Source organism: Orbicella franksi, chromosome 13, assembly GCF_964199315.1.
Source record: "Orbicella franksi chromosome 13, jaOrbFran1.1, whole genome shotgun sequence".
NCBI lineage: Eukaryota > Metazoa > Cnidaria > Anthozoa > Scleractinia > Merulinidae > Orbicella > Orbicella franksi.
In genome coordinates, this window is record NC_138157.1 from 8,228,532 (window position 1) to 8,241,241 (window position 12,710).

Below are 12,710 nucleotides of genomic sequence, written 5' to 3' on the forward strand. Positions count from 1 at the left end.
GCAATGTCAGCGAACAGTTCAAGACACAGGCGAAACTAAAGACATGCGAAATGAAAAACACTTGCCTATTTACCAGCGCGTATGGGCGCAATGTACATTAAATCGTATTGGCGCTATGATACGTCTGCGATTCCAAAAACAACTCAGTCCGCCCTATTAGAAGAAACTATATGGCAGCCAATGTTGTGAATAAAGATGATGACTGCAGAAATGTGTCGTAAAATAAATTGTTCCTGAAGTGCTGTAACTGTATATAATCTGCTGGACAAGTGAGCAATAGTGGAACTGGGAAACGGGTCTAAACAATCATCACTTGTTCTCGAGATTTTATTTGCATCGAGGAAGACCAAAACACTTTCCAAAATAAAGTGAAGATAAAAGCGAAACTGTTTGCTATAACTCTGCGCCTACGCACCTGTGTAAAGGGTGCCAATTGTATGATGTTCGGATGGCTGAATCGACGTTTGGAACGTCTCAGTCTTCCTTGTCTTCTCGTGTGTCGTGTTCTGTGGCTGAATCGCCGTCTGGTCTTGCTACTATTGGTGTTGCAATAAAGCGTCCGCGTCTTGAGTCCACTCCTGTTGCTGTTTTGCCCAAGAGCCATACCTTGTCTATTCGTCTATACCTGTCTCGCCCGCGTTTTCCTCTTGTTAGTACTTTTGCTGCTTCGCCTGTCCAGTCAAGTTTCGTTGTTGCTCTGTTGAGTCCTGTTAGTACTGTTGCTGCTTCGCCTGTCCAGTCCAGTTCCGTTGTTGCTCCGTTGAGTCCTGTTAGTACTGTTGCTGCTTCGCCAGTCCAGTCCAGTTCCGTTACTGCTCCGCTGAGTCGTGTTAGTACTGTTGCTGCTTCGCCTGTCCAGTCCAGTTCCGTTGCTCCGTTGAGTCCTGTTAGTACTGTTGCTGCTTCGCCTGTCCAGTCCAGTTCCGTTACTGCTCCGTTGAGTCCTGCTAGTACTGTTGCTGCTTCGCCTGTCCAGTCCAGTTCCGTTACTGCTCCGTTGAGTCGTGCTAGTACTGTTGCTGCTTCGCCTGTCCAGTCCAGTTTCGTTAGTGCTGTTGCTGCTTCGCCTGTTCAGTCCAGTTTGGTCGCTGCTCCGTCTAGTCCTGTTAGTTCTGTTCCTGCCTCACCCGTTGCTCTTGTCTTGCCCCCAGCGTTTTCCGTCCTCTGTGTTGACCTCGTATCTCTTCGTTTGTTCCCGTGGTTTCCATCGTTCGGATTGCTGTTCCCGTTTAGTTGTTCACTCCTTTTGGCCTCTTTTTTTCGTATATACCTTTGTTACGTTGAGTTTGGACTGCTTTGTTTGTTTTTGGTCTAGGTTTGTTTTGGTTACATTTTGGTGGCGAATGTATTTTTATATAGGATAAGACTGTTGACAGGTGCCCCTCCCGGGTTCACCTTTCGCCGTTGTACTGAAACAGTGTTCGTTTGTCCTCAGTGTTGTCTGACGTTCTACCTGTTTGTTCCTCGTTTGTTTGTTTCTATGTTATTTGTTTGTAGGGGCGGGGTTCGATCCCCCGGTGCCGTTGTGTGACGGATTAGTCTGTTTGTCTGGCGGACATTGCACTCTCCATTGCACGTTGGGGGCCCGGCCATTCGCCTTAAACATAAAAAACTCTGGTTTTCCTTCAACACGCATAAATCTTTCGCCTTTTACTAAAGATTTACGAGGAGGAGAACAACTCGAATGAGTTTTTAGACTCATTTTTCGTAGCCCTGCCCCTTGGCAGGGCTCATATTCTTAACAGATGACGTGTATATGCGGTTATTGACCAAGCTTGTTCGGTCAAGATGGCTGGATATTGGCCAAGTTCCTTAGCGTGCTTTTGGACTGAGACGGACGGTGAAAGAGGCCAATATCCAGCCATCTTGACCGAATAAGCTTGTTCAGTGAAGGATTTATTATAAGACTTTTGAGGAAATTGTCCTTGCGGGACAGCAGGTAGTCCCGAGCGGGCATGATAGCGCCATCTTGCCCGCTCGGGTAGTCAATTACAGCGCTGGGTTTGGTTCATCTTGCCCGCTCACGGAGCTAGCCATATAAGGAACGACGTTTCTCAGACCGCTTCCGTTAGTGACGGTTGACCTATCAGAGCTATCAGCAGGAGCATATTTTAAAAAAGTCTTATATGCAGAGCTACGTGTCTATTTGGGTTTACGTACGTTAAAGGCAACATTCCTGTAACCATTGTTCAGTCTTGTAACTCCTGTCTATCTACCCACAACCCTCTGAGTCACCTACCCCGCTGCTGCCTCCCTACCCCTCTCCCTACCCTTCCCACTACCCCCCACCGTTATTCATATGGCTAACTTTGGCTCTCAAAAGACATCAATAAAACTTTCAGATCACCAAATTAAATGCTTCAAGCATGTTATTTTCTGTACGTTTTGCCCAAATGTTCTCAAATTTTCAGGATTTGCAAAAAAAGAGATGATCTTTTCCCATTTAGTTAGTCAACAATCAGCTAATGTTAGCGAATATCATTATTAATTTTCCCGTTTTCTGTTAAAATTCAGGCTATGAAGTGCACAAGTTTAGTAAGAGGACACCAATACCCTTTGGCTATAAACATGGACGACCGAAGGTAAGTAAAGGTCCTTTATTTACTGATCGAAAACAAGAAGCGAAAACGAAAGGAAAATAGTTGAAAATAACGATTACATTCCCACGCCGGGAATCGAACCCGGGCCGCGGCGGTGAGAGCGCCGAATCTTAACCACTAGACCACGTGGGATGTTCTCTTGTGAGATGATCAACTTTAAATGTTAGATTGTAATGCAATTCCAGTATTTTGTAACATCAATTTTCCCAATTTGTTGAGCTGCGTGATTGCTGATCTGTCAGCAAAAAAAAAAAAAAAATCTTGATGTTTTCTCAAAGCAAAGATATGGGAAGTTACTTGCTCCTTAATTACGAATTTGCTCCTCACCATCTCTGTTGTAAGCTGCTATTAATGATCTGAGAAAGCTCCCGGTGCAAAATGGTTACTCTCGATGCAAGGTGGTAACACGTTGAACATTAACGATTTGTTGAGGACCATTGAACAAGAATAAAAGTAAGCCAAATAATCCTCTTCAAGTTACAGTTCCCCAAAAAGATGTCTTAAACCTGTTACCCTATTTATGTCCTCACAGTAACCAAATCAAGGGTGCGTTTCTTTGGGGTGATCCGGATCCCGATCAGTGATCCAAGATCACGGGGATTATGGTGCATCCATGGAACCGACGAATCCACTCTGGTCACGGATTCATCGGTTCCTTTGATGCACCATGATCTGAGTGATCTTGGATCACTGATTCTGATCCAGAACATCCCAAAGGAACGTACCTCAAATCTCCTCAAGATCATATTCCAGAACACATGCCGCATCAAATCTCACTTTCCATACAAAATTCACTTCAACCGCTCTCAGAAATGCAAAGTCGATCATCTATAAAGCAGGCAAAATTAAACGAAGACTCCTTGACAAAAAAACGGAGAATTCCAAGACCCCTGCTAAAATTGACCATTCATCAGCCATTGCTGATCATGTGAGAACCACTTGTCACAATATAAAATGGGATCACTTTGACATTCTAGCGTCCGACAAAACTGACTTTCGATGATTGCAGAATTAAGGAGAGTCTGTTCATTCAAGAGCTTAAGACTTCACTAAGATAATGTCAATGTCAATAGTGAAAAGTTGTTGCTTTACTAGCTGTTACTCTTCTTGCGACTGATGCTGAATACGCGCATGCGTATTTGTAGACTTCAGTAAATTTATGTCCCACACGCTGTGTAGCATCTTGCACAACAAAACACCTAGTATCCAAAATCAATAGCAACTCTGGTTTTCCTTCAACACGTACAAATCTTTCGCCTTTTACTAAAGATTTCCGTGGAGGAGAACAACTGGAATGAGTCTATTGACCAATTTTTGGAAGCTCTGCCTGTTGGCGGGGCTCATAATTTAACAGATGAAGTATACGACGTTTACACCGCTTCAGACAGTAATGGCTGACCTCGTAGTATCAGAATGAGCACATTTTAGGCAGTCTAACACAGGAATGTTGAGTTTCTCGCGTAGAAGCCATCTTTATGATACGCGGACACGTTAAGTCTTTTAACTCGCGGAAAGAGTTTTCGGCTGAGTTTTTTTTTTCTAATTCGGCTTCACTTTTTCCGCAAAATGGACTCGATTCAACGTATTTTAATTAATCATTGTATCTTACACAAACGTTTTGAACTCGTATGAAATGAGGCATCAAAACTGCTGCTCAATATTCGTGCCATTTCTATTTTATACGCCAAATATCTTTGCGTACTCCTCACTACGTGTGTATTTGGGTTTCCGCAATGCAACTTTCTTCTAACCATTTCTGGTAACTCATATCTACCTGGCCACTCCCGTCCCCTAACACGCTGCTGCTTTCCTACCCCTCTCCCTACCCCTACGCCCTTATTCACATGCTTAAATTTGGCTCTCAAAGACATCATTAAACATTTAGATCACTAAAATGAAACTTGAAGCACAATATATTCCGTAGGTTTTTGCAAATTCTCAGGATTTGCAAAGAGATGATATTTTTCCATTTATTTATTCAACATTAGTTCATATTAATAACTATATCGCATTTTATGTTTAAATAAAAAAAAGAAAGAAAGAAAAAAAGTCCCTTGCATACGGCGGCTGCGCCCGCAGTACGAGCGGCAGTCAAAACTGAGCTGTCCTACCGAAACGACACGATAATAGTCTTTTTCTTTACAGCTAACAAAAATAAAGACGATGCTAAAGTTGTTTTGGCCTCTTCCGGTAGTTAACTTGAGAATTCCGGGTTTAATTTGACGAGGAACAGCATATTTTGTACAAGATAACACAACTATTATCCTACCTGGCGACACTCGACGAACTCGGCCAGCGAGTTGCCATACACAACGCTGAAGACCCATTTTTGGCGCCAAATTAGAAGCTTATAGACACAAAATGTTTGATATTTTTCACTTTATATAATCTGAAATGGTATTTGGAATTGCAAATCTCTTTTTCTGAATATTTAAAGTCGTCTGCAGTGAGAAAAGTTGCCTGATTTCGATGCCATTCCTGTTAACTTACATTGACGTCAGGACAGTGAAGTTTTTCCCATCTTTTGAATTCTGATTGGTCAATTCAAATTTCAGGCGAGCCAGCCGTATGCAAGGTCTCGCTATAAGAACACAATTATTAACTACGAGAAACCCCCTAGCCTTTGGCTATAAACACTGACCAAAGATGGATAAAGTTTGTTTATTTAGTTTTAAAAATTTATTTCCTGAGTCAAATCGAAAACGAAAAGAAAAAAAAATGATTACGTTCCCACGGCGGGAATCGAACCCGGGCTGCGGCGGTGAGAGCGCCGAATCCTAACCACTAGACCACGTGGGATGTTCACTAGCATCAGTTATAGAAATAACACTGCAAGGAGATTCCAGTATTTTGTAACATCAAATTTGCTAATTATTCTTATGAATTGCATGACTGTTGATTTTGCCCAGAGTTTGTTCCTTTTACAAAAAAAAATCGTGACGTTTTCTTAAAGTACAAGCGTTTTCTATACTTGCCTATATGTTTTTTTTTGTTTTGTTTTGTTTGTTTGTTTGTTTGTTTGTTTGTTTGGCATTTTTGTTTCATTACTTCAGCTTAAAAAAGCTAGAGAAGACTTACAGAAGGAAAAATGCAAAATTCTAAGGTCGGGTTTCAAACCCGGATTGTCGTAGAAGATAAATGTTTATTCTCTATTTCCAATTTCTCATAATTCACTCTGTTTGCCCCCAAATTTTGCACAAACTATTGTTGTGAAATTCTCTTGGGAGGTCTGCATATTCCGCCCAAGAGTATTTCACAACAATAGTTTATCCAAAATTTGGGGAGCAAAAAGAGTGAATTATGGACAATTGGAAAATAGAGAATAGGTCAATACCCTTAGCCATACCGAGTTGGTTATCAGACATGACCCTCACGTAATGAGAGCATATATCTGTAACCACATAACTCACAGAGAGACTATACGTTGTGTTGCTCATGTGTTCAATTATTACGCAAAGCGACAAAAAAAGAAGAAAAAAGGAATTAATAACACTAGCTAATTATTAATCAAATCCGACATCATAAGAACTTTTGATGTGACTTGAATGCTTTGTTGGTGCTGTGAGCCATTTGTTGGCGATCCACTTCTCTCCTTTAATGACGTCACATCCACCGGTCTAAATCTCCAAGAAGACCGCTGTCTTTCCACTTTGTAATCAACTTCGTAACATTTCTGGATTTGTACACATTAATTGACCATTTCTTTCTTCTTTTTAATTTTGTTTTGAAAAATGTAGCCAGTAAATATAAAGCGCTGTAATATTTCTAATATTCTAATATTAGAATAATGAGTTTTTATATTTGTATATATATTTTTAAATTTTAATAAGTGGGGACATCCCTAGTATGGTGCCATTGCGCTTTTGGTTGTCTCCTTCTCCACTGCTTTTTGTTTTGTTTTGTTTCTCTCTCTCTCTCTCTCTCTCTCTCTCTCTCTCTCTCTCTCTCTCTCTCTCTTTAGTTAGCTATCTTAATTATTCATAATGTATTCGTATTGTATGGAGTAAATCGTAATAAATAAATAACTAATAAATAAAGAGATGTTTTCGTTTTTGATCTACTTTTTAGGTTTGAACGCCTACAGTTTAACGGAACTTACAAATGGTAAGTACACATGGTTCGATTGTATTGATTTTATAATGTTACGTCCCAGTTGGGCTACAGAAAATAGGGGATATATCGATCTGATTAGCTAAGGCAAACTTTCCCTAGTCTCTCTTTTCCTTTCTTTTTATGTGTGCTTTTGTGCTATTTCCCTGACCTGGGATTTATTTTCATTTAACGTTGATGTCAACTGACTACCTGGCTGCCTGTGGTTGAATAGTTATCAGAAAAACAAAACTTTAATTTTCATTTCAGGAAGATTAACAATGCAGTTATCCAACAAGCTCAATATTAAGAAGATTCTCCGGTACATGGATTTCTTGAAAAACAATAGTCCACGACACAGATTCGGCTTTAGTCAACAGGCCTGGCTACCATAAGACAAAACCGCTCACCCTGTTTCGAGACGTCTCCACAAAAGGTTAGTACTCCCAAACTGTAAAGTAACTAATATAGAACGATGTCCCGCAGGTATGCGCGGTTGCCATAATTTGTAACAAGGGTGTTAATCGCGTAACAACATTTTACCAGCTTGCAACTGACTGCGAGACAAGTTGCAGATCAGAAAATGCCGCATGTTATATTGCGACTCAAAACCAAACTGTTTTGTTTTACAGGATCATAAAGTTAACCAAGCTTCCGAGAAAAATAGTTCAGGGTGGAAAACCAATGCAGGTGAAACTGACTTAATTTAGTCAGTAATCCGCGTGCACTTTCTATCCACGTACACGTAAATACCATGGGTTCACTTGGTGCAAAAGGAACGGACTGTTTTAATGCAAAACTCGATCCGCGAAAGAACAACTTATCGAAGCCATAATTTTCAGAGTAAAGGAAATGAAGTCGAAGTTAGATTTCAATGTAAAACTTAATTTATTGCTTCCCACGCCGGGAATCCAACCCGAGCCGCGGCGGTGAGAACGCCGAATCCTAACCACTAGACCACGTGGGATTGCTCGTTAAAACTAAGAGCTAGGGTATCTAAAAGATAGTAATTTTGCGGCACATTCTGTTGATAGTGACATATTTAACGCCTTGATTCATTTACCTGCGCGTTCCAAGACTTACATTAACTGTTATTTCTCAAAGTAGTGTCAAATCGTGGTGTCACTTAAAATCTGTCGTTGCATGCATCAACTTCATGCATGATGACGCATCGATGGCGAGGTTTGACAAAGGATCGAGACAAAATGGCACATTGTGATCTGAAGTATGTTTGGACATAAAACGATACACATCAGCCTCTCCTTTACCAGATCGCGAAAATCGAAAGATGTGGAAATTGTAGGAGCAGAAATCTAACTTATAAATTCTGTACTGGCACGTATTTAATATCTCTAGAACTCGACAGAAGAACACACAGACTGTGTCGAGAACGTGTCCACCGCGATGTGTGAAAATGCTCAAGCTTTAGCTTAAATTCATGTTTCGATGAATAGGAATAGATTGCAGCATTTATGAAATCAGCGTTTTCCACGGTTTTCGTTTGTTTTAATTATTCTACAGGCTTTAGTAACGACGGTTTCTCTTCACTTAAGAATTCGGCGAAGGAGGCGAGACTGCTAAGAAATGACATACTAAGATTAAGATGTCACAATTAATCGTCCAGATTTACAAACTTTCACATACTACATAGCAAGAGTTGTGAAAGTCAAGCACGATCTCCTTCACATCGCTTTACAGGTAAATCAGAGCAAACTTTCTCAGTGGAATCCAAGCGAAAAAGGACGACGGCTCGACGAGTATGACATCCTCGTGTTGTTCGTGGCGCAATGCACTCCAGTAAAAGTGGCGCAGTGCAGTCTGGTTAACTGCAATGCATTCTGGTAAAAAGTGATGAATTCGAGAATTCGTACCCCCTTCTATATATTCTTCTTAAATCCTGATTATGTTGCTGCTCGCTCGCTACGCTCGCTCCGCAGCAATAATTTTAGATCCGCGTTGTTCAGAACAGATTGTGCGATCCACGGGATAGGAAGTATTCACGGCAAAACATTAAAGAAAGGTTCGAAGGAATAAAAAAAACAACAGATTCGGGAAACAGTTTTTCATTTTAATCAAATTAACTGATGTTTGGTTTGATTTGTTGCTTGGTTTTTTTTAAGGGTTGTTACAGAAATATGTCTCTCTTTAGTTGAAAAAATTTGATTTAAATGTTTGCGATCTGTAGGGGTTTTATTTTCACTGAATTTTCGGTGGCATCTGTCCAACTTCATCAGAGTGTAAAGTGGATGTTCTTTATAACGTAGCTTACATCCATTTTTCACCCTGATGAATCTGGACAGATGCCACCGAAAATTCAGTGAACAAAAACCTACAGATCGGATATATTTAAGTCAAATAATCAGTGTCCACCGATCGCAACAATCGAAGTATCTTTAGTTGTACGCAAGTTTAGGTATTTAAACCGTTAAAATTGATTTAAAAGCAGAAATGCTGTAAGTCCATCTAGTATTAACACCAGCCGGAGAAAAGAAAAAGGAGATTTTCCCACGACGGGAATCGAACCAGGGCAGCGGCGGTGAAAGCGCCGAATCCTAACCACCAGACCACGTGGGAATCCTATCTTATCCAGGTTTCCGCCTTAGAGTCAATCAACATCGATCAGTTACGAAAATTCCAAATGTGTGCTTGACAGGTCTAGTTACTGAAAAAAAAATTGACACATTTTTCAGGCACAGAACGGCTTTGATGCACTAATAAGACGCAAACATTACAAAAATATTTCACTTTCAAAGGCTATTGACACGTATAATAAGCACTTAATTACTGACCCCGAGGGAAACAGTGAGTTTTTTTCCCCTCACCCTTAATGTTCCCCGAGGCAAAGCCGAGGGGAATATTGAGGTCGAGGGGAAACAAAACTCACTGTTTACCGTGGGGCCAGTCATTATGTGTTTCGTTATCAACTCAAATATGGGAAAAACTGCGAAACAATTATTTGCTTAAAGCCGGGTGGTACAACAAACTTGCTGCGGTTTCAAAGTGCACGACCTGATTACGTGCGAGTCGAAAATTCAAGTCATTGTTTCCCTAGGGAGTTAGAGAGTTTTGCTCCCCCTGTGGAGTTTTGACCCACGACACGTGACACATTCTCTTCCAATCGGAAAACGTATTTGAGTTGGGAGGTATAACAAAGGACGACGGTTTTCTAGGTTGTTAGGTATGAAAAGTTCGTTCATTTCCATGCACACATGGACCCTAATGTTCGATCGTCATGTGGCTGATTTTTCCTGGTTACTTGCTCATGGTGTAGTTCTCACTACTGATCGTCTTCGTTCGTCTTTTCACATGTCGTCTGTTCCTCCTGATTGTTTTTGTGGTTCTCCCTTAGAGACTGCTGGCCATTTGTTTTTTGAGTGCTCTTTGGCCCAGAGTGTTTTGGCTTGGGTGCAGTCTCTGTTAGTCATTGCTGTTCCGTCTGCTCCGTCATTGTGTCTCCGTCATGTGCTGTTTGGTTTTGATATTGCTGAGTTCACAGTTATCCCTCTGGTTTTTTCCTATTTGATCAACCTTGCTAAACATCCCATCTGGTTGGCACGTAACGATATCCGTTTTAGGAACCAGCTGCCCTCTGCGGTTGATGTCATTGCAGCTGTTCGTTCCCAGGCCTGTTTTATCCTAAAACTCTGGTTTCCCAAGTGTGCGCGCGGGTTTTTCATCAAGCAGTGGGGTGCTTCTGGTGTCATTGCTTCAGTTTCTGGCGACAATGTTCAGTTTAATTTCTAACTTGTAGTCTGCTCTTTCAATGCTCCTACCATACTTTTGTTTGCAAGAAATAAATTGGATTTTAAATAAACGTCGCCCTCAAATAACGAAAAATTTCATAAACGGCGCGGCGTTTAATCGAGTGAATACAGCATTTGTATTGCAATATAATCTAGCATATATGTAAGGCATTTTCGGGCTATTTTGTAGCTTTAGCCTGAAATTGCTTTGCATCCACGTTAGATTACCTTTTTGATTATATTGTGAATCAAAAAAAAAAAAAAAAACTAATCGTGAAAATGGCTTTTGAACCCTTTCACCGCCGCAGTCCAACTGGGCTAAATCCCTGCGGTTTAATTTTTCATTTATGCGGCACATCAATAATATAGGAATACAGGCATTATGTAAGATGAGACGATTACCTACGACTGTCACATGTGAGGTAACTGAGAAAGGCCTTGTCATTTTATACGCCCACGATCATCTTTTTATGACAATCATGACGTTGTTGTACGTTTTATGCGCAGGTTGGTAGGGACGAAAATCTTTGTAACAGATCAGATCAAATGTTTTTAATAGCTAGCTTTTGGAGGGAAAGAAAAAGAAAAAAGTGTATCAGACTATCCTATAATAATGTTGTTAAATGGAGTCCCGATGTTTGAGATACGTTTATAATTAAGAAAACTCTATAACATGTAACTCCCTGTCCATATAAAATAAACAAGGCTAAAACATCTGTCATGGCACAGCAAACCAAAAAATATTAACAAAGAGAATGGAAAATGTACTTTCTGGACCGCATTATGAATAAAATAAAAATCCGAATATTCCAGTCGTTTAGATTATGCATGCTTAAGCCAAAATTTCCCTTCGTGCAACAAGGAAGAAGTACAACGAAAGCTTACACCAATATGTTACAGTTCAAACTATTTTGCACCTTTGCAGTCAAGGAGGACTAACTTTTATTACAGAAAAACAGCCTTTTCAGATATTGTTTGACTGCGGATCGCACTAGTTTAATTCTCCAGCAGTATATAATAGGGTTTATTGAGGAGTTGATTAACACAACTGTTGTGGCGTAGTCATAAGCCGTTCCTACTGACCGCGTAGTACCTTTTATTGTTTCAAGAACCATAATCACTACGAAAGGAAGATAAAAAGCCAACAACAAGCCATAAACATAGAGTACCGTTATGGCTGATTTTTTGCATTTAAGTACCTCAACTGTGTTTTGTTGTAAGTTAGTCATTGTTTGGTTTCGCGTATTTATTTGGCGTTGGTGCTTAAGAGCAATCTGGAATATTTTACTTGTGCAAAACGCAATTGTTAGAAGAGTTGCCATTGCTGTTATACTTGGAAGAACGACCCATTTGTCAAACCAAAACTTTATGATGGTTCCAGCAGAGGAAACGATCCAAACTCCTACTATAACCATTACCACCCGTGGCACTGTGATCAGACTTCTGTACCGCAGATGCAGGGTTAAAGCGAGAAGTCGATCGAGGCAGACTCCTGTCAAGGTCAATAAAGAAACTGACGACGTTATCCATCCAAAAAAGAACTGAACCATCCTCAGTTTACAATAAGCGCTGAAATTCTCTAAAAGCTCTGCTAACTTGTAAGCAACGAAGCATGGCTGAACAACCAATCCAACAAGCAGATCTGAAACTGCCAAACAAAATAGCAGCGTAAAAGATGGCGAATGAAGTTCTCGAGATTTGCAAATTACAAGCATGACGATGCTATTTCCCAGTATTGCAGTCAGCGCGAACAGTGCAGTCACAACACACGACAAAATACTTCCTGTAACATCACGTCCTGTTTGCTCCCAATAAACCTCCAAGAAAAAACATTTTAAGTCTGTCACGTTCATGGTGAATCTTAAGTTGTGGGAAGCGGATTATTCGCGATCTCCAGTTACTGCGAGAATGGTCGAGACTGATATGAATAAAATGGAAATCGTTCTTGAATCCAAGTTTCGTCTGTGTGTTCATCTGTTATAAAGAGTATGTTATGTCAGAGAAAGAGAAATCGAGCCAATTTAAGCTGTCAAATTTCAACGCATGTCCTCAATTGTCCTTAACTAAAAAGATACTGTACGAGTTATTCAAGAGAAAACACGCGATATTTCTAGTTCAAGTTCTTTTATAATTGTTATGTTTTATATAGGAGCAAGTTCAGAGCGGAGGATTGTAAAAACAATGTGTGAAAACATTGTCAGATTGTTTATGCCTTGTGAAAAGACAACTTTGACGGGAGCATATGGTTTGTCAAGCTGTTTAAGCTGAGTAAAGACAT

General features: G+C 40.4%; 1 protein-coding gene and 5 non-coding genes across 6 annotated transcripts in view; 3 read left to right on the plus strand and 3 right to left on the minus strand.

Annotated features, from left to right (window-relative positions):
• Nucleotides 1-399: 399 nt before the first annotated feature.
• The window catches only part of LOC145465166 (uncharacterized), a 30,853-nt gene continuing 18,542 nt past the window's right edge, over nucleotides 400-12,710 (plus strand). Inside the window, exon 1 of the mRNA XM_081448938.1 lies at nucleotides 400-1,232. Coding sequence (XP_081305064.1) covers nucleotides 449-1,232 — 784 coding nt within the window. The 5' untranslated portion in view covers nucleotides 400-448. The remainder of the gene's footprint in view (nucleotides 1,233-12,710) is intronic.
• On the plus strand, nucleotides 1,610-1,730 carry LOC145466873 (U5 spliceosomal RNA). Its single transcript, XR_014042003.1, has one exon. It is a non-coding gene; the product is annotated as a U5 spliceosomal RNA (small nuclear RNA).
• Nucleotides 2,661-2,732, minus strand: Trnae-cuc (transfer RNA glutamic acid (anticodon CUC)). The gene has a single exon. It is a non-coding gene; the product is annotated as a tRNA-Glu (tRNA).
• LOC145466862 (U5 spliceosomal RNA) lies at nucleotides 3,820-3,941 on the plus strand. Its single transcript, XR_014041993.1, has one exon. It is a non-coding gene; the product is annotated as a U5 spliceosomal RNA (small nuclear RNA).
• On the minus strand, nucleotides 5,328-5,399 carry Trnae-cuc (transfer RNA glutamic acid (anticodon CUC)). Its single transcript has one exon. It is a non-coding gene; the product is annotated as a tRNA-Glu (tRNA).
• On the minus strand, nucleotides 7,585-7,656 carry Trnae-cuc (transfer RNA glutamic acid (anticodon CUC)). Its single transcript has one exon. It is a non-coding gene; the product is annotated as a tRNA-Glu (tRNA).